Here is a 26,588-nt window from a genome sequence, read left to right on the forward strand (position 1 = left end):
GAGGCACTAGATTTTAACCTTATTACCATATAAAAATTAAGTAAAAAAAGGCATGCTGTCCATCTACAACCACAAAAATATCAAACAAAATAAAAAGATGAAAAAACTCATAAAGGAAAGAAAAGGAAGGAATCACAAAAAAGAGTAAAGAAAATCTTGGCTTAAAATTATTCAGTTAGAATGCAGATATGGAAACATTCATTTGTTTCCATGTAAATAGCCAAATTTTGGAAACTTTGCTATAGATAATTAGAGTCCATAGCATAGAAATTGCAGTTTTTGTCTCACCTACTTAGTCCTTTTCAACTCAAATACACATGTGAGGATGGCTTAGGATGGGAATAATTCACTGTAAATACAGTCACTTAGAAAAATTTACAATCCTGGAGGTTAGAATTATTGGGTGTTTAAACAAAGAGAGTCAAAGAAAGGAGTAGAAAGCAACAAAAAATGATAGAAAACAATAGATTTAATGAGTAATAGTGCAATTTTATGGAGAAATATGAGATTTAGACTATTGAGAAATAATAAGAAAGGAGAAGAGGCCATTGGAGTAAAAGACTAATAGGCAGTAGTAGAATTTAGTTATGATATTCCTTTAAAAGTCAGGCAAAATTAGAAGAAATATAACCATTTTCCATCCATATAATCCACCCCAATCACTAAACCTAGGTCTGAGTCAAGCATGTGTGGGATGTTTTTGAATATGAAGATAGGTGTTTCTAAGTTAATTTTTGTCAGACTAAGTTCTTCGTTCAGGACTGTATTTCAGTTCTATGCTGTTCAAGAGAAGAATGAGCACTGTTCAACTACAAGAAGCAAGTAAGCAGTGTGTGGGAGATCCATTCAGTTTGAGCACTGACTTTTCAGAGGTTGCTGGAAGTGAATGAGAACAGCATTGGTATTTGAGGCTCAGAGTATTTATTGTGAATAAGGGATACAAGTAGAAACTTTGCAGTAATGAAGACAGAACTCTTTTTCATCAGAAAACAATATTATAAGGAGTTGTCTGCAGACTTTGTTGCTCAAAAAAAAAAAAAAAAAAAAGAAAAGAAAAGAAAAAAAAAGCACTACACGATGTTAGGATCAATATTATCATAGCCAGGGTCTTCTTGTCTCAGGACCAATGAGGATGCTATTTCTTCCATGTTAGAACTGTCAGGTTCTCTGAGAGACTGAGGAGAGATGCCTGAAAGAGTAAGAGAATTCTGGTTTCAGTTGTGACAAAAATGACACTCTACTAGTACTTTCTACAAGAATGAAAAGACTAGTAGAGTGGCTCCAAAGTATCTATGGGGAAACAGAACATTTCTGGAAGGATTAGTATCACATTGATTCTGTCCTGTGCAATTGTCTTGATTTCCACAATGAGAAGGAGTGTGGGTCAATAATGGTAAGGAGTGGGAAAGAGATGTGAGTGCTCTCTTCCACACCAGGCTGGTCTGATTTCTTAAGCACTCCAGGCAAAAGATGACCTCTCTCAATTCCTTAGTACTTCAATAACAGACCACACTTGACTTCACAGCATTCATGACAACAATTTGGCAGTTGCCAAAGTGGGGGAAGCTCAACTAAATTGTACAGTTTCCTTTTGCCAGGGACTATATGCCCATGTACAAGTGGAAAGACCATTCCTAAAATATGACACCATATGTTATTTGAAAAAGTAAGAGAAAATATTTCTTCTAGCATGGAAATTTCAATATCTCTAATTAAGGCTATTGTACATTATGCATTAAAGTGAGAAATGTCATTGAAAAGCATTGGTTACATGTTTCCTTCAAAATAAATTTTTACAGATGCAAGGTTTGTTTAGCATATGAAAATCAATAAATGTAATTCATCTCATAAATATAATTAAGAATAAAAGTTACATATTCATATTATTAGTTGCAGAAAAATTTCATCAACGAAATTCAGCATCTATACCTGGTAAAATCTCTGAAGACACCAGGCATAGAAGGAAATTATCTCAATCTTATGAAGGCTATACATGACAAAACCAAGGTCACATCATAATGAGTGGTGAGAAAATAAAAGCATTTCCTCTAAAATCTAGAGTAGGAGAAGAATTCATACCCTCACCTCTCCTTTTCTACATAGTTCTTGTAATTTTAGCCAAATCAGTTAGACAAGGGAAGGAAATTAAAGGGATACAAACAAGAAAAGAAGAAGTCAAATTATCTCCACTTGTAGATACTATGATTCTATATATAAAATCTTTACTAGAAGACTTTTAGAGCTGAAAGACAAATTCAGCAAAGTAGCAGGATACAGTATTAACATACAAAAATGAATAGTTTTGAGATCCAAGATGGCAGAGTAGAGGGAGGCTGTGTTCCTTTGGCTCTGTAACTCCAGTTTCAAGCAGAGGATATCTGTTTCTTGGTGAGGCAGTTTTGCTGCTTATTCATCCCCTGCTGTTTACCCCATTTGTCTGCTGTGATCACCTGCAGTCTGCCAGCATATCGACGCCTTTTTTGAGTGCAGATTGCTTACTGTCAGGCACCTATCATCCGCCATTTGCATGCCTCTTGCCTGTTCATCGCCTGCCTTATACCTATATATCACCCACCGCATGAAGTTCACCTCCTGATCATCCGATAACAGTCAGCAAACTGACACCGACCACCAGTGGAGCACCAGCTACCTGCTGTTGCCTGGAAATTCACTGTCACAGTACCTGCAGGTTTGATTACATGTGGCTGCCACAATTTTGAGACAATAGTCAGGCTCCTTAGGACCCCTGGCCGGACTGACTGAGCCCTGTCTCCAGGATTCCTCAGCCTGTCCTATCACTCCCTGCCTCTAGGGCCCTCACATCGACTGACTGCTCCCTGCCCCCAGGACCCCCAGATGGACTTACTGTGCCCTATCACCAGGACCCAGACAGACTGATTGCACCCTGCCTCCAGGATCCTGCAACCACACCAAACACACCCAACCTCCAGGACCCCTGCCCGACCAACCGCACCCTGCCTTCGGGACTCCAGCCAACCATGTACAAACCATGAGCTGCAGCTCCCCATTTGCCAACACATTTGGAATCCAGAGCGGCTACCTTGGATAATTCTGGAAGCCGTAACTCTGATCATTAGGTGGGGTAAATCCCATCCTGAGATGCCTGCTGGAGACTGGAAGCTCATTGTCAGGTACCTCTCATGCATAGGGCTACTGAAGACTGAGAGGTTTGAATACTACATGACTGTTATAGTGTAAATTTTCTTTTTTCTCCTTATTGAAAAATTTCAAGTTTATATTTCTTTATTTTTCTTGCCCTCATTTCCTTTTGTTTACCTGTTCTCTCAGAGTCTCTTTCTCCCTTTTTGCATGCTAACATCCAATTTCTTTTGATTACATTCTCACCCATTCCATTATCTAGAACTTCTGTATATTCTTTTCTTATCTCATTAACAGCTACATCCTACAACACTCTGCATACTCTTTGTCCTCCATTAGAAACTGCAGACCTTATTGCATATCTGTTTGGTATACTGAAGATAATAATTGAACTCATTCTGTTTATTATGACAATATTGTTAATGTCCTCATACAAGCTATTTGGTCTACGATTGCATAGTGTCTGAATTGGGCACTGCTAGTATTGATCTCCCCTTAAAGAAAAGGTTTTGGAAACCTATTGGGCCACTATAAGCCAATAGGGGGAAATCTGCAATACCCCAGATCTGCACTGCTAGAGGGGAAGATACATGAAAAACATGGAAAAACAAGGGAAGAAAATGATCCAAACAAATCTAGAATCTATATTAATAGAATCCAATGACAGTATGGTAGAAGAAATGTCAGAAAAGAACGTTAGATTATACATGATTAAGATGATTCGTGAAGCAAAGGATGAGATAAGAGAGCAAATGCAGGCAATGAATGATAATACCAATAAGCATTTGAAAGAGTAACTGCAGGAAGGAAAAGATCATTTCAACAAAGAGATAGAGATTCTCAAAAAAAACCAAATGGAAATCCTTGAAATGAAGGAAACAATAAACCAAATAAAAAACTCAATGGAAAGCATTGTCAAAAGACTAGACCACCTGGAAGACAGAACCTCAGACAATGAAGACTAAATATTTAATCTTGAAAATAAAGTTGGCCAAACAGAGAAGATGGTAAGAAATCATGAACAGAATCTCCAAGAACTATGGGACATCATGAAAAGACCAAATTTAAGAATTATCGGGATTAAGGAAGGCACAGAGATATAAACCAAAGGAATGAAAAACCTATTCAATGAAATAATATCAGAATATTTCCCAAACCTATGAATGAAATGGAAAATCAAGTACAAGAAGCTTACAGAACACCAAATGCACAAAATCACAACAGGTCCACAGCAAGGCACATTATAATGAAAATGCCTAACACTCAAAATAAAGATAGGATTTTGAAGGCTGCGAGAGAGAAGCATCAGATGACATATACGGGGAAACCAGTACGGATTGCTGCAGGCTTCTCAACCCAGACTCTAAAAACTACAAGGGCCTGGAACAACATATTTCAAGCTCTGAAAGAACGTGGTTGCCAACCAAGAATCCTATACCCAGCAAAACTAACCTTTAGATTTGAAAATGAAATAAAATTCTTCCATGGTAAACAAAAGTTAAAAGAATTTACAAATAGAAAGCCTGCACTACAGAATGTTCTCAACAAAATATTTTGTGAGGAGGAAATGTAAAACAATGTAGGTCAGCAAAGGGAGGAACTACCTTAGAGAAAAATTCACTCAAAGGAGAAACCAAGCCAAATTAAAAACCAAAAATAAGCCCACATGACTGCGAATACAAATCATATTTCAATATAACCTTGAATGTTAATGGCCTAAACTCATCAATCAAAAGTCATAGACTGGCAGAATGGATTAAAAAGAAAGACCCAACAATATACTGCCTGCAAGAGACTCATCTCATAGAAAAAGACATCCACAGACTAAAGGTGAAAGGATGGGAAAAAACATACCATGCAGATGGACTCAGTAAAAAAGTGGGGGTCTCCATCCTTATATCAGATAAAGTGGACTTCAAGCCCAAGTTAGTCAGAAGGGATAAAGAAGGACATTTCATACTGCTTAAGGGAAATATAAATCAGGAAGACATAACAATTGTAAATATTTATGCCCCAAACAATGGTGCATCCCTGTACTTCAAACAAATCCTTCTCAATTTCAGGAATCAAATAGACCACAACACAAGAATTCTGGGTGACTTTAACACACCGTTGTCACCACTAGATAGATCTTCCAAACAAAAACCAAACAAAGAAATCATAGAACTCAATAACACAATCAATAATCTAGACTTAATAGACATATATAGAATATTCCATTCATCAATGAGTGAATACACTTTCTTCTCAGCAGCACATGGAACCTTCTTGAAAATAGACCATATGTTATGCCACAAAGCAGCCCTTAGGAAATGCAAAAAAATAGAGATACTGCCTTGTGTTCTATCAGATCATAATGGAATGAGAGTAGAAATCAAAGACAAAATAAAAAAACACAAATTACTCCAACACCTGGAGACTAAATAATATGCTATTGAATGAAATGTGGAAAACAGAAAACATCAGGGAGGAAATAAAAAAATTCTTAGACGTCAATGAGAATGACGATACAACATATCAAAATCTCTGGGACACTATGAAAGCAGTACTAAGAGGAAAAATCATTGCATGGAATGCGTTCAAGAAAAGAATGAAAAGTCAACTACTAAATGACCTGACATTACAGCTCAAAGCACTAGAAAAAGAAGAACAGAATAACAGTAAAAGTAGTAGAAGACAGGAAATAATTAAAATCAGAGCTGAAATCAATGAAATTGAAACAAAAGAAACAATTCAAAAAACTGACAAGACAAAAAGTTGATTCTTTGAGAAAGTAAACAAAATAGACAAACCCTTAGCCACACTAACAAAGAGAAGGAGAGAGAAAACTCAAATTACTAAAATTTGTGATGAAAAAGGAAATATCACATCAGACACCACTGAGATACAGAATATAATGAGAAGCTACTTTGAAAATCTGTATTCCAACAAAATAGAAACTACTGAAGATATTGACAAATTTCTAGAGACATATGCTCCTCCCAAGCTGAACCAGGAGGACATACACAATTTAAACAGATCAATATCAAGCAATGAAATAGAAGAAGTCATTAAAGACCTACCATCCAGGAAAATCTCAACAGACATATTCTCAGCTGAGTTCTACAAGAACTTCAAAGAAGAACTCATTCCAATACTTCTCAAAGTATTCCAGGAAATAGAAAATAGAAAATAGAAAAGGAGGGTACCCTATCAAACTCATTCTATGAAGCTCATACCCAAACCAGGCAAAGACACATTAAGGAAAGAAAATGTTAGACCAATATCCTTGATAAATATCGATGCAAAGATCCTTAACAAAATACTGGCAAATCGTATCCAAAAACATATTAAGAAAATTGTACGCCACGATGAAGTGGGGTTCATCCCTGGAATGCAAGGATGGTTTAACATCTGTAAATCAATAAATGTAATCCATCATGTCAATAGACTTAAGGAAAAGAATCATATGGTTATTTCAATTGATGCAGAAAAAGAGTTCGACAAAATACAACACCACTTCATGCTCAAAACACTAGAAAAAATAGGGATAGTAGGAACATACCTGAACATTGTAAAGGTTATTTATGCTAAGCCCACAGTCAACATCATTCTTAATGGAGAAAAACTGAATGCATTCCCTTTTAAAATGGGAACAAGACAGGGATGTCCTCTTTCATCACTTCTATTCAACATTGTTCTTGAAATACTAGCCAGAACAATTAGACAGACTAGAGAAATTAAAGGGATACAAATAGGAAAAGAGGAACTTAAGCTGTCACTCTTTGCTGATGACATGGTTCTATATTTAGAGGATCCAAAAAACTTCTCCAGAGAACTTCTAGATCTCATCAATGAATTCAGCAAAATAGCAGGCTATAAAATCAACACACAAAAATCTAAAGCATTTTTATACACAGCGATGAAACATCAGAAAGGGAAATGAGGAAAACAACTCCATTTGCAATACTCTCAAAAAAAAAAAAAAAAACTTGGGAATCAATCTAACCAAAGAGGTAAAAGATCTCTACAATGAAAACTACAAAACATTGAAGAAAAAAATTGAGGAAGACCTTAGAAGTTAGAAAGATCCCCATGTTCCTGGATAGGCAGAATTAATATTGTCAAAATGGCCATACTACCAAAATGCTATACAGATTCAATGCAATTCCAATTAAAATCCCAATGACGTACCTCACAGAAATAGAGCAAGCAATCATGAAATTCATCTTGAAGAATAAGAATCCCAGAATAGCTAAAGCAATCCTTAGCAGAAAGAGTGAAGCAGGGGGTGTCACAATACCAGATCTTCAACTCTACTACAAAGCAATAGTAACAAAAACAGCATGGTATTGGTACCAAAATAGACAGGTAAATCAATGGTACAGAATAGAGGACATGGACACAAACACAATTAAATATAATCTTCTCATACTAGACAAAGGTGCCAAAAATATGCAATGGAGAAAAGATAGCCTCTTCAACAAATGGTGCTGGGAAAACTGGAAATACACATGCAACAGAATGAAACTAAACCCCTATCTCTCACCCTGCATGAAACTCAACTCACAATGGATCAAGGACCTTAAAACCAGACCAGAGACCCTTCATCTTACAGAAGAAAAAGTAGGTCCAAATCTTCAACCTGTCAGCTTAGGATCAGACTTCCTTAACAGGACACCCATAGCACAAGAAATAAAAGCAAGAATCAATAACTGGGATAGATTCAAACTAAATAGCTTTCTCTCAGCAAAGGAGACGATCAGCAATGTGAAGAGAGAACCTACAGAGTGGGAGAAAATCTTTGCCACTCATTCTTCAGATAGAGTACTAATTTCCAGAATATATAAAGAACACAAAAAGCTCTACACCAAGAATACGAATAATCCAATCAACACATGGGCTAAGGATATGAACAGATGCTTCACAGAAGAAGATCTACAAGCAATCAACAAACATATGAAAAAATGCTCAACATCTCTAGTAATAAGAGAAATGCAAATCAAAACTACCCAAACTACCCTAAGATTCCATCTCACCCCAATTAAAATGGCGATTATCAGGAATACAAGCAACAATAAGTGTTTGGTGAGGATGTGGGGAAAGAGGTACACTCATACAATCCTGGTGGGACTGCAAATTAATGCAGCCACTATGGAAAGCAGTATGGAGATTCCTCAGAAAACTTGGAATGGGACCACAGTTTGACCCAGCTATCCCACTCCTCATCCTATACCCAAAGGACTTAAAATCAGCATACTACAGAGATACAGCCACATCAATGTTCATAGCTGCTCAATTCACAATAGCCAGACTGTGGAACCAACCTAGATGCCCTTCAATTGATGAGTGGATAAAGAAGCTGTGGTATATATATACAATGGAATATTACTCAGCCATAAAGAATGATAAAATTATGGCATTTGCCGGCAAATGGATGAAATTGGAGAATATCATGCTAAGTGAGATAAGCCAATCTCAAAAAACCAAAGGACAAATGATCTCACTGATAAGAGGATGATGACACATAATGTGGGGTGGAGGGGGGACTGTTTAGAGGAAAAAAGGGGTTGGAGGTGTGGGGTGGGGGAGGAAAAAATAAGAGAATGAATCAAACACCATTAAATGTAAATGTATGATTACACAAATGGTATGCCTGTACTTCATGTACAAAAAGAAACAACTTGTATCCCATTTATTTATAATAAATAAAATAAAATAAAAAAGTAAAAAAAAATAAATATTACATAGTAAGAGGGTTTTTTTTTGTCAATTCTTAACTAAAATGTATTTTTGAACCTTTCTGCAGTTTTTATTTTCTTTGGTGTTTGTTTCTTAAGGGTGTAATTTATATATTTATCACATTTACAAAAAAAAAAAAAAAGAATAGTTTTGCTGTATACCAATAGTAAACCCAACCAAAAAAATCAAGACAAATATTCCATTGAAAATAGCCTAGAACCAAACAAAAGCAAAAACATGGAAATAAACTTGACTAAGAAGGCGAAAGACCTCTAAAATGAAACTATAGATCACTGAAGAAAAAATTTGAAGCATATAGAAGATGGAAAGGCTTCCCTTTTTCTTCAATAAGTAGATTTAATATTGTTAAAGTGGTTACACAACCAAAAGTAGCCCCAATGCAAATATCATTGGCTTTCTTCACAGAACTGGAAAAAATCAGTCCTAAAATTCATATGGAATAATAAAAGATCCAGAATAGCCAAAGCAAGAAGCAAGAAGAACAAGGCTGGAACCATCACAATTCCATGCACAAATTATGCTGCAGAGCTCTACTAACAAAAATAGAATAATATTTTTTATAAAAAACAACATGAAAGTCAATGGAATAGAAGACATAGAGATAAACCCACGCAGATATAATCATCTGATTCCAAACAAAATCTCTAAAAACACACATTGGGGAAAAGATGGGTGTTATGGTTTGGGTGTGAAGTGTCCTCCAAAGGCTCATGTGTGAGACAATGCAAGAAGGTTTAGAGGAGAAGCAATTGGGATTGTAAGAGCCTTAATGCAATCATTGACTTAATCTCCTGATTGGGAACAACTGAGTGGTACCTTAAGGCTGGTAAGGTGTGGCTGGAGGAGGTAGGGTCCTGGAGGCGTGGACTTGGGGTGTATATTTTGTATCTGGTGAGTGGAGTGTCCCTCTGCTTCCTGATCACCATGTGAGCTGCTCCCCTCTGCCACACTCTTCCACCATGATGTTCAGTCACACCTTGAGCCCCAAGGAATGGAGCCTGCTGTCTATGAATGGAGACCTCTGAAACCATGAGCTCCTAAATAAATTGTTCTCCTCTATAATTGTGCTGGTAACGTCTTTTAGTCACAGCAGTGAAAAATTTGACTAAAATAATGTACTTTTTAACAAACAACACTGATAAAACAGGATATCCATATGTAGAAGAATGAAAGTAGATCCCTATGTCTCACTGTGCACAAAAATGAACTAAAATGAATCAGAGGCCTACTAATTGGACCAGAAACTTTACAATTGCTACAAGAAACCACAGGACCAACTCTCCAATACACAGGCATGAACAGTTTTACCTTAATAAAACTCACAAAGTTCAAAAAATAAAACCAAGAATAAATTGGGACAGCTTCAAATTTTAACACTTCAAACAGCAAAGCAAAGAAGATAATGAAAAGAGAGCCTGAAGAATGGGAGAAACTCTTGCCACGTACTCTTGTGAGAGAGGATGCATATCCAGAATATATAAAGAACTCAAAAAACTAACATCAAAATAACTCAAATAACCCAGACAATCAATGGGCAAGTGAACTAGGCAGATATTTCTCAGAAGAAGAAATGAAATGGCCAACAAATATATGAAAAATAGTTCATCATCGTTAAGAATAAGGGAAATGAAATAAAAACTACATCAAGGTTTCATCTCACTCTAGTTAGAATGACAAGATTCAAGATAAAATAACAATTGATACCGTTTTAAAGGTTATTGTGAATGGAATAGTTTTCCTGATTTTTTTTTTACCTCAGCTAATTCACTTTTGGAGTATGGAAAAGCTATTGATTTTTGTATGCTGATTTTGTATATTACTTTACTGAATTTGCTTATCAGTTTTATAATACTTCTGGTGGAGATGAGTATACTACAGTTAGGATCCTTTCATCAGCAAACATAATTTGACTTCTTTTCATATTTGTATCTCTCTAATTTCTTCTCTTGTCTGATTGTTCTGACTATAGTTTCAATGACTATATTGAATAGGATTGGTGAGTGTGGATATCCTTTTCTTGCTTCTGATTTCAGAGGAAATGTTTTCAGGTTTTTTTCATTCAATAGGAAGTTGACTTTGGATTTGTCACACATAGCCTTTATAACGTTAAGGTAAGTTCTTTCTATCCCTAATTTCTTCTTCAGCAATTTTGACATGAATGGGTGCTCAAATTTGTCAGAGTTTTTTTTTTTTTCTGCGCTCCTGTTGAAAAATGATCATGTGATTCGTATCCTTAGGTGTATATTTTTGGTGAATTAAACTTATTGATTTACATATGTTGAACTAACCTTGCATACCACTTGCATGAAACCCACTTGATCATGCTGTACTATCTTGTTAATGTGTTTTTGAACGTGCTTTAATAATGTTTTATTAAGGATTTTTGTCTATGTTATTCAGGGATATTGGTCTGCAGTTTTCCTTCCTTGATGTGTCTTTGTCTTATTTTGATATAAGAGTAATACTGGCTTAATAGAATAAATTTGGAAGTGTTTCTTCCTATTCTATTTCATGGAATAATGGGGTATTCTTTCTTTTTTAAAGATCTGGTTGGACTTCTCTTTGTTGGAATTCTTCTAATTACTTTTTCAGTATCATTGCCTGATATTGGTCTCTTTAGTTTTTCTATATATTCTTGGTTTGATTTCTATCTAGAAATTGTTTAATGTCTTCTGGATTTTATAGTTTTAGTATGAATTTTCAAAATAGTTCCTATCAAGCCTCTGGGCTTCTGAGATATTTGTGATTCTCTCTCCCCCCACCTTTTTTTCCCATCATTAATTTTGTTGATTTGGGTCTTCTCTCTCTTTCGGTTAGTTTGGCTAAGGAGAGAGCTGTAGTAACAAAAACAGGATGGTACTAGCATAAAAATATAATGAAGATCAATGCAGTAGAATAGAAAACATGAAACAAGTCCAAATAGATATTGTCATCTGATACTTGACAAAGAAACCAAACACACATTGAAGAAAATTTTCTTTCTTTCTTTCTTTCTTTCTCTTTCTTTCTTTCTTTCTTTCTTTCTTTCTTTCTTTCTTTCTTTCTTTCTTTCTTTCTTTCTTTCTTTCTTTCTTTCTCTCTCTTTCTTTCTTTCTTTTCTTCTTCTTCTTTTTCTTTTCTTCTTCTCTCTTTCTTTACTTTCTTTTAAAAGAAATGATACTTGGAGAACTGGATATCTGTTTTGTAGAATAATGAAACTAGTTCCCTATCTCTCAACCTGCACAAAGGTCAACTAAAAGGAATCAGAAACTTTGCAATTGATAGAAGAAAGTAGGCTTAATATTCCAATGTATTGGTACTTGCATTTTATCCAGATGACTAAGGCTCAGGAAATAAAACCAGGATTCATCAAGTGGGATGATATCAAATTAAAATACTTCTGCATAGTAAAAGAAACAGGAGAATGAATAGAGAGCCTATAAAATAGGACAAAATCTTTGTCAGCTATTCTTTTGACAGGGGATTAATATCCATAATATATAAAGAACTCAAGAAAGTTAACACCCAAAAAACAATTAATTAATTAATAAACACCTTGTAGAAATAAACAGATATTTCTCAAAAGAAGTAGTACAAATGACCAAGAAATATATGAAAAGGTTCTTAACATTTGTAGCAGACAAGGGAATGCAGATCTAAACTATGTTTTTATCTCATCTGGCCCCTGTTAGAATGGCAATCATCAAGAATATAAATAACAGTAAATGCTGGTGAGGATGTGGAGAAGAGTATGTTTATTCATTTTTGGTGGGACTGCAAATTAGGACAACCACGTTGGAAAACAGTATGAAGATTCCTCAAAAGACTAGAACTGAAACCACTTGATGACTATCTTACTCCTTGGTTTTTATCAAAAGAACTAAAATAAGCACGGTGGAATGATAAACGTATATCAGTGTTTATGGAAGCACAATATATAATAGGCAAGTTATGGAAACAACCTGGGTGCCTGTCAGTAGACGAATGGATATAGGTAATGTGGCAGATATACACAGTGGAGTTTTACTCAGTCATAAAGAAGAAGTAAATTATGGCATTTGCACATAAATGGATGGAACTGGAGACATAGTGCTAAGTGAAATATAGCAAACTTGGAAAGTCAAAAGTTGATTTTTTTTTTTTTGCTTATATGAAGAAGTTGGGATAAAATAAATCATGAGGGGGGAGAAAAGGTTAGGAACTCTGGAATGAAATTGACACATGAAAGTAAAAAATATCAGTGGAATAGAGAAAGGGTGTTGATATGGAGGTAGTAAAGATGAGAAAAAGGAGGAACTGTGGAATGAAATTGACCATATTATGTTATGTATATACATCAATATACCATGGAGAATTATATATATCACAGATTTATTAAAAACTATAAATAAACAGAAAGGACATAAGTAGAGAAAGGGGAGTGGAACAAGGGAGAGGGGAAGAAAAGTGGAAAATGGTGGATTGAAATGGAGAACATTTTATTTCATGCATGTATAAAAAGGCCAAAGTGAACCTACTATTATGCAGAACTATAAAGCACTGATAAAAACTTTTTTTAAAATTTTAATTTATTTTTATTGTAAACAAAATCTTTTAAAAGTAAATAAGTAAATGTTGGTGAGGATGGGGGGAGAAAGAAACATTCATACATTCGTAGTGAGACGGTAAATTAGTACAACCACATTGGAAAGCTGTACGATGATTCCATCGAAGACTAGGAACGGAGCTACCATAAGACCCTGCTATTCACTTTTTGATATTTATCAAAAGAGCTGAAATTAGGATACTACAGTGATACAGGTATATCAATGTTTCTAACCACTGAGTTCATTGTGACCAAGTTATGGAACCAGCCTAGGTATCAATCAAGGAATGAATGGATGGATATGCAGAAGCTGGAGGGAAATAAGGAATTAAAAAAAATCTGAGGAGATCTCATGAAAATTGATAAGTAGATCTAATGAAATAACAGTGGATTAGAAGAGGGTGGAGGGGGAGGCATTAAGGAGAGACATGGGGAGGAACTCTGGAATGAAATTGATCAAATTATGCTCTTTGTGTGCTTGAATACATCACAATGAATTCTACTTTTATGTATGACTATAATGCTATAACTACAAGAACAAAAAATAAATAGAAAAGCAGACCTGTTGAATAGAGGAAGTGGATCAGGGAAAGGAGGAGAGAAGGAAAGGGATAGTACTGGACATTTAAAGGGGGCAAATTATGTTATATGCATTTATGAATATGTCAAACTTAATGCCACTATTATGAATAATTATAAAGCACTAATAAAAACATAAAAATCTTTCCAAATTACTTCTCAAATTGAAAGACCACCACACGTGTTGTCCAAACGTAGGTCTTGGTTTATTGTATGAAAATTGGAACAAAGCCACAAAATTTCTGCAGCTCATACAGACATATCTCATCCCATGGGCAGTGTGTACAGACAGAGAACATAATATGCATTTCCTTTCAGAAGAAATGGAACAGCTTCAATAAATAGAAACAGGGAATAGATGAAATCCTCTTGGTTTACAAGTCTATCTGAAATTCTTTTAGTTGAGCAAAACTGATCATTAATATGTCCAAATCCATCTTTACCATCACATAATGCAAGACTACTGGAGAGATGGTTATCCACTCACCTGTCTGAGAATATCTGGCACCACCTCCCTCTTCTGGGGAAAAAATCTTCTCCTTCAATCCAGGTGAAGAAGGAATTTCAGAAAAAGGTGACTCTTCGACATCATCATAACCATTACCTGTGGCATCTGCATGCTGCCTTCGAGGTTCTGAAAAGAGCGAATAAGGTGGAAGAGGAAAGTATTGGTTAGTCTAGGTGATGTCTTCAGTCTCCTCTAATGCAGAGATTCTAACAGTTGATAAATATAGGCACCGTATTTTAAGGTTGTCCCAAAAGCATACATTTGATCACCATATTCTTAGAAACCATGTAATCATCTAAATATTTCAATATACTAAGGTCAATAATATTTTACTAATATACTATGCCACAAAACATAAATAAAAGTTATGCTGAGTTTGAGGCACTGTTTTTGGGCATGTGGTAGAGGGTTGAAAAAATATGTACTTATCAGTGGCTGAGGGAGATTTTATCAGGACTAAGAGAACTCAGGCTGTTCATGTGCCCTCTGAGCTATGGAAGCACAGTGCTGTCCAGGAGAAAATTCTGACTTTCTCTTTCTCACACACAGGCTATCCCATCAATTCCACCCCAACAGGCATTCAACCTCCTCGAGCGCTCTGCTGTCCTTAAGATTCTGTCTTCACAGAGCACTCTTGGACATGCAGAATCCCAGAAACTATCCACCTTTGCCACTTGGGGAAGGCCCAGGATGTCTTCCTTTCTTAGGTTCTTTGTAGAGAAGAGCTCCTGGTGATGGATAAGTACAGGCACCACACACTCCATGTATTCCAGGGATTATGAAAGTCATTTGTTTTTATCTTAGTATTTACATAAACCACAAAATGGTTCATACATCCCACTATTTTAGGGTTGATACCAAAATTCCAAGTGTTCTCTTTCACCATGAAATTTTTGAGATGATCAATTTCAAATGTTATTTCTATAGTTATGACCTTGGGTTTCATTACTATATAGTACTAATGTGAAGTATGTATGTAGACATATGGAACTAGTTATGGAAACCAACAAATTAAAACCTAATCTTTCCGATTCTGAGATGACAGAGTGATGGAGAGGAAAAAAATAGCTGTGAACTATAACTAGACAGAAAAGACCCTTCCCAGATGATAACTTCTCCTCACCCCCACCATCTGGGATGACCTGTGTCTACTACCTGGGGTAGATTCAGGGTCTCCATTCTCTTCACTGTCCCCTGTATAATAGGGTAGCTTGGTTGCTGAGCCATCAGACGGGGTTCCTAGTAGGGAGAAAAACATCATAGACAAACACAGTAGGAGGTCCGATGTCATGGTTTAGAAGAAAATTTGAAGCTTCATACTTGTAGAGAGAGGACTTGGAGCTCCTGCCTTTGGAGGATGCTGACAATTGTTATAATGGTCCAGGAATATTCCCAAAGGTTAATGTTGTAAGTGGTTGGTCCTCAGGTTGGTGGAATTGGAAAAGATGGAACCATTAATGAGTGGGGACTAATGGGAGGTATTAAGTTGTTGGGAGCATTCTCTTGAAAAGATTAGAGGATGCCAATCTCTTCCTCTTTCTATTGTTTTCCTGGTCACTGTGAGGCCAGCATCTGTGCTCTACCGCATGCTCCCAGCGTGATGTGCTGCCTTTGCACAGGCCCCAAACAACAGGGTCAGGTTACCATGGAGTAAAACATCTGAAAACGTCAGTCAAAATAAACATTTTCGCCTTATAATTTGATTATTTCAGGCAATTTATTTCAGTAATGAAAAGCTACCTAATGCAGTTGTGTTAGTATGTGATCTCTGCTTACTGAAGATTCCCACACTGTTGGTGAGTTGATGAGAAGAAATGAGGGTATGGAACACACCTGGACTGTTCAGCAGGTTCTCCTTCTCTGGATTTACAGGGAAATCTATCTCCTGGTACAGGACTTCTTCAACAGCACCTTCAAAAGTGGATAATGTTGGGGAAAGCAGACATTGCTCCTAGAAGTATTTCCTTTACCAAAACACAAAACTTTCCCCAGTGCACACTCTTAGAGAAATCCCTCTGGGCTCCCAGAATCCCTTTCTTAAGCTTTGTGACTCATTGAGATACAACTAGATTTCCTGACAACCACTGAGTCCTATAATCTGTCTCCAGTAGCAATGTCCACATGGGAAACTGTCATGATTCAGGGCTCCATTTTTAACCCAGAGTCAATTTATGTCTTTTAAATCTTGAAGTTCATGGTAGACAAGACTGTTTTCTTTGTAATGAGAATAAGACTAAAACATGTACTTAAAAACAGTAACACACAATTGATCTAACATTCTCCCTCTGTACTTTCCAGGTCACGGCATTCCTAAGCCCCACCTTGGTGCTCTGATCTCCATCTGAGCAGCTGAGTTCCCAGGATGATGAGGACCAGAAAGAGAAGAGCTCCCAGGATCATGCAAAGGATCCCAGGTAAGGAGAAGACACCAGGGACATCTGAGGCTGAACTGGTGCCTGGAGAAGAAAAGGGGCCATGAGTCCTTAGAGAAGACCATAAGCTCAGAGGAACCCAATTATCCTGATCACCTGTTAAGTGATCAGGACCATGAAGTCCCTACCTCAGACATCATAGATCTGCCTGAATCTGAAGATATCCCCACTCTAGATCCTGCTCTGGGCTGTGGCAACTATCTCCTGAGTCTGGTTTTAAGGGATTTCTATAAAGTGAACGCTGGTGAGGCTTTGGAGCTCTCTGACTGCTAACACTTAGAATAAGCGATGGCTTCTTCTAACACCTGATCATCAGGCCTACTGTCATAAGACCGGAAATGTGTAGACTCCATAGTATGAAACACTGAAAATCTGCATATCTCCTCCATTACCTGGTTCAGAGCAAAAGAAGCACTTACTTCTAGGGGTGGGGCAAATTGCTGTCCTTTTACCTGGGAAAAGAGAAAGAAAATGGAATCATTGCACTGTGTTGCTCTGGGAATGTCCCTGGGTACCACCCACCACCACTGGCACATTGTTCTCCCCCAGATGCCAGGAGATCAGGCACAGCCTTCCAGAGGCAGAGTGCAGGGCAGCAGGCATCCTGGGAAGCCCTTTGGATGCAAACACACTCCTTCGACCCTGGCCCACTCTCCTGGTCCTGCTACTCACCAGAGCACCTCACACCAGCGTCCTCCTCATGCTTGCAGTCGCTCTGCCCCCAGGCTGCGGCAGCACAGGCCCACAGGGAGGGCTCCCTGCCCCTGCACTGCACCTCGTCCAGCCAGATGCTTCCATTTCCAGGGCCGAACGCAGCCTCCCCTGGGGCTTCCAGGGCAGAGCCACAGCCCAGCTGCTGACACACCACCTCAGCCTCTGCCAGGCTCCAGGAGTCATCGCACACAGTGCCCCAGGAGCCTTCGTGCCACACCTCCACGCGCCCTGAGCACCTGCTGTCTCCTCCCCTGAGTCGGAGTTTCTCTCTGTCTGAAAAGGCAGCAGCGCCTCCTCTTACTGCCCTGGTGGGAGGTAAGGAGGCCCTGGAAGCCATGGGGAAGGCGGGGAGGGGGGGGGATGAGGTACCTGTGCAGGGGGCAGTGGTTGGACAGCTCTGGGGTCTCTTTCCTGCAGGAACAGACAGTGGGGAAGCCCTGGGTCAGGGGCAGCTGGAGTGGTCCTGCCCCAAGACAAGGCTTTCTAAGGTCCTGGGCTCAATTCAGGTGACAGGTGGAGAGAACAGGCTTCAGAAGTAGCTTTTGGGGCTGTATTGCTGAGATGTTCCCTGGAGTAAATCCCTATCAGCAGCTGAAATTATATTATCAGTTTACTTGTTTTCACTGTGCCCACTATGTGAAAAAACACAAACATGATCATGCCCATGCTCATGTGTGTACACTCCAGCACACACACACAAAACCCAGAAAGAGAACCACTAGAAAGGGGACCTTGCCTCATTCCCTCTGTTCCTGCTAACAGGACAATGCCTGGCATGTTGAACACATTCATTAGAAGTATGTATGGACGACTTCCTATGAATGCTATGAATAGAGGCTTGATGAATATTTACTGAATAAATGAGTAAAATCTGCTGAAAAATACTATTTTGAAATCTTGCTAACCAGAAAGGTAAGTTAATCAATGATTTGTGGTAATAAATATTAGGCATTTAAAACATAAGTACTGAGTAATCTCAAAAGTAATTTGAACTTAATGTCCCTCTACACAAGGGCAGTTATTTGTCTTTGTTAGGATCAGACCCATCAGGTATGCTTGACCCATCATGGCCATTCTTTGAGAATATGTATAATTCTTGACTTTTGGTCTTTATTACTTAATATACTATTTTCATAGCTTTTATTTCACAGGAAGCCCACACTTCCAAGGCTTACCCGCTATCTCCTCACACAGGTCATGGGCAGAAATATGGAAAGTATTATATTAAATAAATTGAAAGAATTCTTTAAATTAATTAAAAGTATTCTTTTACATTAAAAACAAGTAGAATTCAGGGGAAAGTTAATAAGTGGACAATAGACAATAGTTGTCTGAGAAACGTTTGCATAAAAACTCAGATAAATACACTGAGAAAATTTAATACATTAAAGGACATAGAGGTAACATGCAGCCAAGCAAAACAAAACAAAAGAATATATACAAATGCAAACTAACACAGAAAATATTCATGGATCTTGTCCTAAGACCCCATCATGAGTATATATTATCCCCATTACTCTGTCAACCTCCTACCCTATGCAGAGAACATTTCTAGGAATGATGGCAAAACCTCTCTAGCATGGTTGCTCACTTTCCAGATTTGATGTCCCACTACTTCAAAACATGTGGAGTCTATTGTAAAGAAAAACATCATCAACATATAATGTTATGCTGCTCCTAGGTCAGTGCCATCACTGGTTGGTCACAGTTGTGGAGCGAGCTGGCGGGTGAGCCAGGCAGCCTACATCCTGGAGGTAGGCAGCAGGCAGCTAAACCGCCCAGCCAGCAGGACAAGGACAGACATCATAACTGAGCAACCCCGCCTGACCCCTGCACCTAGCTCGGTGCCATCACTGGTTGGTTGCAGGCTTGGAGCGAGTTGGAGGGTGAGTCAGGCCACTTGCATTGCAGAGGTAGAAGGCAGGCACCCAACCCGCCTGCCTTGAGGAGCTGGGTGGCGGGTAGCCAACGCGCCCAACCACCAGGTCAAACACAGACGCGATCACTGAACAACCCCGCCCGACAATCACGCTGAGGTTTTTTGCCATCACAGAGTTAGCCAGAGGCTTCTTTATAGGCTGGTGCAGGCATTTTGAATTACTTCTGAGGGCGTGGCCATCATCATTGGAAGGGCAACTTCCTTCCTGAGACACCAACAGGAGGCTAGAGGACCTTTGACAAGACCCAGGAGTCAATAAGAGGAGGTATTGAGAGACTTGGGACCAACTCAGAACCACTGGGGAATATATCCCACCTGAAGGCCACCAACTCTAGAAGGCCAGCTTCCTAGTGGAGCACTGCATCATCAAGTTCCTCCAAGACTCAGGCTACTGAAGGCTAAGAGGTGAGTTATTGGAAATCTACAGAGACAATATTAGTTAATAGAGGAAATTTGCAATATCCCAGAGTTTCACTATTAGAAGGGTAGATACCTGAACAATATGAGAAAACAAGGGAAGAAAATGTCCCAAACAAAACTAGATGCTACATCAATAAAATCCAATGACAGCATGGCAGAAGAAATGTCAGAAAGGGAGTTCAGAATGTACATAATCAAAACAATCAGGGAAGCAAACGAGAATATGAAAGAGCAAATGCAGGCATTGTAGGATGAGATGAAAGGGCAAAAGGAGGCATTGAATGATCGCATGAATTAACAGTTAAAGAGCAAATACAGGAAGCAAAAGATCTTTCAATAAAGAGTTAGAGATATTGAAAAAAACCAAACAGATATCCTTGAAATGAAGGAAACAAAAAACCAAATTAAACCATAGAAAGCATAACCAACAGAATAGAACACCTGGAAGACAGAACCTCAGATATCAAAGACAAAATATTTAATCTTGAAAAAAAAGTTGACCAAACAGAGAGGACAGTAGGAAGTCATAAACAGAATCAACAAGAACTATGGGATATCATGAAACTTTACAAATTAACGGGATTGAGGAAGGCTTAGAGAAACAAACCAAAGGAATGAACAATCTATTCAATGAAATAATATCAGAAAACTTCCCAAATCTGAAGAATGAAATGGAAAATCAAGTACAAGAGGCTTATAGGTCAAATACACAAAATTACAATAGACCCACACAAAGGCACATTATAATGAAAATACCTAACATACAAAATAAAGACAGAATTTTAAAGGCTGCGAGAGAATAGAATCAAGTTACATTCAGGGGGAAACCAATATGGATATCAGCAGATTTTTCAATCCAGACCATAAAAGCTAGAAGGCCCTGGAACAACATTTTTCAAGCTCTGAAAGAAAATGGATTCCAACCAAGAATCTTATACTCAGCAAAACTTACCTTCAGATTTGGTGATGAAATAAAATCCTTCCATGATAAACAAAAGCTAAAGAATTTACAAAAAAAAAAAAAAAAAAAAAAAAAAAGCCGGCATTACAGAACATTCTCAGAAAAATATTCCATTAGGAAGAGATGAAAAACAATGATGCAAATCAGCAAAGGGAAAAACTACCCTAAAAGAACAACCAAATAAAGGAGAAATCAAATTGTGTCAAAAAAAAAAATAAGCCAAATGACAGGGAATACAAATCATATCTCAATAGTAATCCTGAATGTTAATGGCCTGAACTAATCAATCAAGACATAGACTGGCAGATTGTTTTAAAAAGAAATATCCAAGAATTTGCTGCCTGCAAGAGACTCATCTCATAGAAAGAGATACCCACAGACTAATGGTGAAAGTATGGGGAAAAACGTACCATGCACATGGACTCAGCAAAAAAGCCGGAGTATCCATCCTCATATCAGATAATGTGGTCTTCAAGCCAAAGTTAGTCAGAAGGGATAAAGAAGGACATTTCATACTGCTTAAGGGAAGCATAAATCGGCAAGGCATAACAATCATAAATATCTATGTCCCAAACAGTGGCTCATTCATATATGTCAAACAAATCCTTCTCAATGACAGAAATCAAATGGACCACAACACAATAATACTAGGTGATTTTAACACACCTCTCTTACCACTGGACAGATCCTCCAAACAAAATTTGAACAAAGAAAACATAGATCTGAAAAACACATTCAATAATTTAGACTTAAAGGACATTTATAGAATATACCATCCAATAAACAACGAATACACTTTCTTCTCAGCAGCACCTGGATCCTTCTCTAAAATAGACCATATATTATGCCACAAAGCTACTGTTAGCAAATACAAGAAGATAGAGATACTTCCTTGTATTCTATCAGATCATAATGGATTGAAATTAGAAATAAATGACAGATTAAAAAACAGAAACTACTCCAACACCTGGAGATTAAATAATATGCTATTGTATAATGAATGGATAACAAAAGACATCAGGAAGGAAATTTAAAAATTCTTAGAGGTAAATGAGAACAAAGAAACAACATATCAAAATCTCTGGGACACTATGAAAGCAGTTCTTGAAGGAAAATTTATTTCACGGATTGCATTCAATAAAAGAAGAGAAAATCAACAAGTAAACCACCTAACACTATGGCTCAAAGCCCTAGAAAAAGAAGAACAGAGCAACACCAAAAAGTAGGAGAAGACAGGAAATAGTTAAAATCAGAGCTGAAATCAATGAAATTGAAACAAAAGAAACAAAAAAAAATTGACAAAATAGTTGTTTCTTTGAAAAAATAAACAAAATTGATAAACCCTTAGCCAAAGTAATGAAGAGAAGAAGAGAGAAAACCCAAATTACTAAAATTCAAAACGAACAAGGAAATACCACAACAGACACAATTGAAATACAAAACATAATTAGAAGCTATTTTGAAAATCTATACTCCAACAAAATAGAAAATCTCAAAGAAATCAACAGGTTTCTAGAGTCATATGAATTACCTAAACTGAACTAGGAGGACATATACCATTTAAATTCATCAATTTCAAGCAATATAATAGAAGAAGTCATCAAAAACCTACCAACAAAGAAAAGTCCGGGACCCGATGGGTTCTCAGCCGAGTTCTACAAAACCATTAAAGAAGAGCTCATTCCAATACTTCTCAAGGTATTTAATGAAATAGAAGAGGAGGGAACCCTCCCAAACTCATTCTATGAAGCCAATATTACCCTGATACCTAAACCAGACAGAGACACATCAAGGAAAGAAAACTTCAGACCAATACCCTTAATGAACATTGATGCAAAAATTCACAACAAAATATTCGCAAATCACTACAAAATATATTAAAAAGATAGTGCACCACGATCAAGTGGGTTTTATCCCAGGGATGCAAGGTTGGTTCAACATCCAGAAATCAATAAATGTAATTCACCATATCGATAGGCTTAAAGTCAAGAATCACATGATTATTTCCATAGATGCAGAAAAAGCATTCTATAAAATACAGCATCCCTTCATGCTCAAAACAGTAAAAAAAATAGGGAGAGTGGGAAAATTCCTTAACATTGTAAGGGCCGTCTATGCTAAGCCCATTGCCAATATCATTCTAAATGGTGAAAAACTGAAAGCACTCCCCCTAAAAACTGGAACAAGGCAGGGATGCCCTCTTTCACCACTTCTATTCAACATCGTTCTTGAGACTCTAGCCAGAGCAATTAGACAAACCAAAGAAATTAAATGATACAAATTGGAAAATAAGAACTCAAACTATCCCTGTTCGCTGATGACATGATTATATATTTAAGGAACCTGGAAATTCCACCAGAAAACTTTTAGAACTCATAAGTGAATTCAGTAAAGTAGCAGGTTACAAGATCCATGCTCATAAATCCAATGCATTTTTATACATAAGTGATGAATCTTCAGAAAGAGAAGTTAGGAAAACTACCCCATTCACAATAGCCTCGAAAAAAATAAAATACATGGGAATCAATCTCACAAAAGAGGTGAAAGACCTCTACAATGAGAACTACAGAACACTAAAGAAAGAAATTAAGGAAAACCTTAGAAGATGGAAACATCTCCCATGTTCTTGGATAGGCAGAATTAATATTGTCAAAATGACCATACTACCAAAAGTGCTATACAGATTTAATGCAATTCCAATTGAAATCCCAATCAGGTACGTCACAGAAATAGAGCAAGCAATCATGAAATTCATCTGGAAGAATATGAAACCCAGAATAGCTAAAGCAATCCTAAGCAGGAAGAATGAAACAGGGGTATCACAATACCAGAAGTTCAACTATACAACAAAGCAATAGTAAAAAAATGGCATGGTATTGGCACCAAAATAGGTAGATCAATGTTACGGTATAGAGGACATGGACACAAACACAAACAAATACAATTTTCTCACACTAGACAACCGTGCCAAAAATATGCAATGGAGAAAAGACAGCCTCTTCAACAAATGGTGCTGGGAAAACTGGAAATCCATATGCAACAGAATGAAACTAAACCGCTATCTCTCACCCTGTACAAAACTCAACTCACAATGGATCAAGGACCTTGAAATCAAACCAGAGACCTGCATCTTATAGAAGAAAAAGTAGGTCCAAGTCTTCACCTTGTTGGCTTAGGATCAGACTTCCTTAACAGGACTCCCATAGCACAAGAAATAAAAGCAAAAATCAACAACTGGTACAGATTCAAACTAAATAGCTTTCTCTCAGCAAAGGAAACTATCAGCAATGTGAAGAGAGAACCTACCGAGTGGGAGAAAATCTGCCACTCATACTTCAGATAGTGCACTAATTTCCAGAATATATAAAGAACTCAAAAAACTCTACAGCAAGAATACAAATAACCCAATCAACAAATGGGCTAAGGATATGAACAGACGGTTCACAGAAGAAGATCTACAAGAAATCAACAAACATATGAAAAAATGTTCAACATCTTTAGTAAGAAGAGACATGCAAATTAAAACTACCCTAAGATTCCATCTCATCCCAATTAGAATTGCAATTATCCAGAGAAACAAGATGTATCCCATTTGTTTACAATAAAAAAAAAAAGAATACAAGCAATGGTAGGTGTTGGAGAGGATGTGGGGAAAGTGGTACACTCATACATTGCTGGTGGGGCTGCAAATTAGTGCAGCCACTCTGGAAAGCAGTGTGGAGATTCCTTAGTAAACTTGGAATGGACCTACCATTTGACCTAGCTATCCCACTCCTAGTCCTATACCCAAAAGACTTAAAATCAGCGTATTACAGAGATAGTCACATCAATGTTCATAGCTGCTCAATTGACAATAGCCAGATTGTGGAACCAACCTAGATGCCCCTCAGTTGATGAATGGATAAAGAAACTGTGGCATATATATACAATGGAATATTACTCAGCCATAAAGAATGGTAAAATTATGGCATTTGCAGGCAAATGGCTGCAGTTGGAGAATATCATGCTAAGTGAGATAAGCCAATCTCAAAAAACCAAAAGATGAATGATCTTACTGATAAGTGGATGATGACACATATACGGGGTCGGAAGGGGGGCAAGAATGGAGGAAGGAGGGACTCTATAGAGGAATAAGAGGAGTGTGAGGGGTGGGGAGGAGAAAACAAAATAACAGAATGAATCAAAATCTATTACCCTAGGTAAATGTATGATTACACAAATGTTATGCCTCTCCTTCATGTACAAAGAGAGAAACAAGATGTATCCCTTTTGTTTACAATAAAAATGAATTTTTTAAAAAAGTTCAACTTGTGAGAATCAAGCACATGAAGAAAGAAGAAAACAGAAAGGTGCAAACAAATGGTGCCAACTCATGAGAACTGGACGCAGTGAAAAAAAATACATATATAATGTTATGATTTATTATCACATCAACCTCAATAGGGTGAAGGAAAATATAAGGTAAAAGCAAGGTACAGGAAAAGAGTAAGCATTTGCCTTTCAAACATTTACCATCATCTATCATCCCATCCTCTCAAGCTGTGTATTTCAGGCAGCTACTAGCAGAGGCTTGTGGGCTTTGTTTGCTTTTTGATTTTTGACTTTCTGTATGTTCTTGACTTCAGATTAATGGTCAAGTTATTTAAAAAATCCAGTGTGTTTTATCAAGATATGAAATAATGATTGGAAATAACTATTTCTACATAGTAATATGACAACATCTGATTTCAAATTATATATTCTGCTGTGTGCAATTGTGCAGGCCTATGATCCCAGCAGTTGGGAGCCTAAGGCAGGAGGATGGCAAGTTCCAGGCCAGCCTCAGCAACTTAAGGAGTCCTCAGTAATTTAGGGAGATCCTGTCTCAAAAAAAAAAAAAAAAAAAAAAAATCCTGTGATCTTACAACCATTGGCAGTCATCTTGTAGTAGTAAACCTAGCATTATATAGTATTCCATATGCAAGGATATTTATTGCAGTATTGTTTGTAGATGGGGAAAAAGAGAAAACAATTATAAATAAGTAGCAAAATGATTAGACCAATATCCTTGATGAACATAGATTCAAAAATTCTCAATAAAATTCTGACAAATTGCAGACAAAAACATATTTAAAAGATACTGCACCACCATCAAGTGGGGTTCATTCCAGGGAAGTAGGGTTTGTTCAACATAGAGAAAACATAAACTAATTCATCACATCAATGGACTTTAAAACAAGAATTATATGATCATCTCAATTATGCATAAAAACCATTTGACAAATATAGCACTCCTTTATGTTCAAAATACTAGAAAAACTAGGGATAGTAGGAACATACTCAGCATTATAAAAGCCATATATGCTAAATCCAAGACAGCATAATTTTAAAAAGAGAAAAATTGAAAGCATTCCCTCTAAAAATTGGAACAAACAAGGATGCCCTCTTTCACCACTATTGTTCAACATTGTCCTTGAAATTCTAGCCAGAGCAATTAGAAAGAAGAAAGAAATTAAAGGTATACAAATAGGTAAAGAAGAGGTCAGACTATCACTATTTGCTGATGACATGATTCTGTATATATAAGATCCAAAACATTTCACCAAAATCTTCTACAACTAAAACAATGA

The 26,588-nt window shown here is 37.2% G+C and overlaps 2 protein-coding genes across 2 annotated transcripts in view; both read right to left on the reverse strand.

The window, feature by feature from the left end:
• The window catches only part of LOC306661051 (antigen WC1.1-like), a gene marked incomplete at its 3' end in the record, with an annotated part of 301,199 nt that overhangs the window by 174,180 nt on the left and 100,431 nt on the right, over positions 1-26,588 (reverse strand).
• LOC306662210 (antigen WC1.1-like) lies at positions 941-19,707 on the reverse strand (the record flags this gene model as incomplete). The annotated part of the gene is made up of 9 exons (XM_079141749.1): positions 941-1,189; positions 14,493-14,639; positions 15,669-15,752; positions 16,347-16,424; positions 16,835-16,969; positions 17,365-17,397; positions 17,618-17,932; positions 18,029-18,070; positions 19,593-19,707. The coding sequence occupies 9 exons, from the start codon at positions 19,705-19,707 to the stop codon at positions 1,071-1,073; spliced, it is 1,068 nt and encodes a 355-aa protein (XP_078997875.1). The 3' UTR covers positions 941-1,070.

The sequence above is a fragment of the Sciurus vulgaris genome (assembly GCF_902686455.1).
Source record: "Sciurus vulgaris genome assembly, chromosome: 5".
NCBI classification, from domain to species: Eukaryota; Metazoa; Chordata; class Mammalia; order Rodentia; family Sciuridae; genus Sciurus; species Sciurus vulgaris.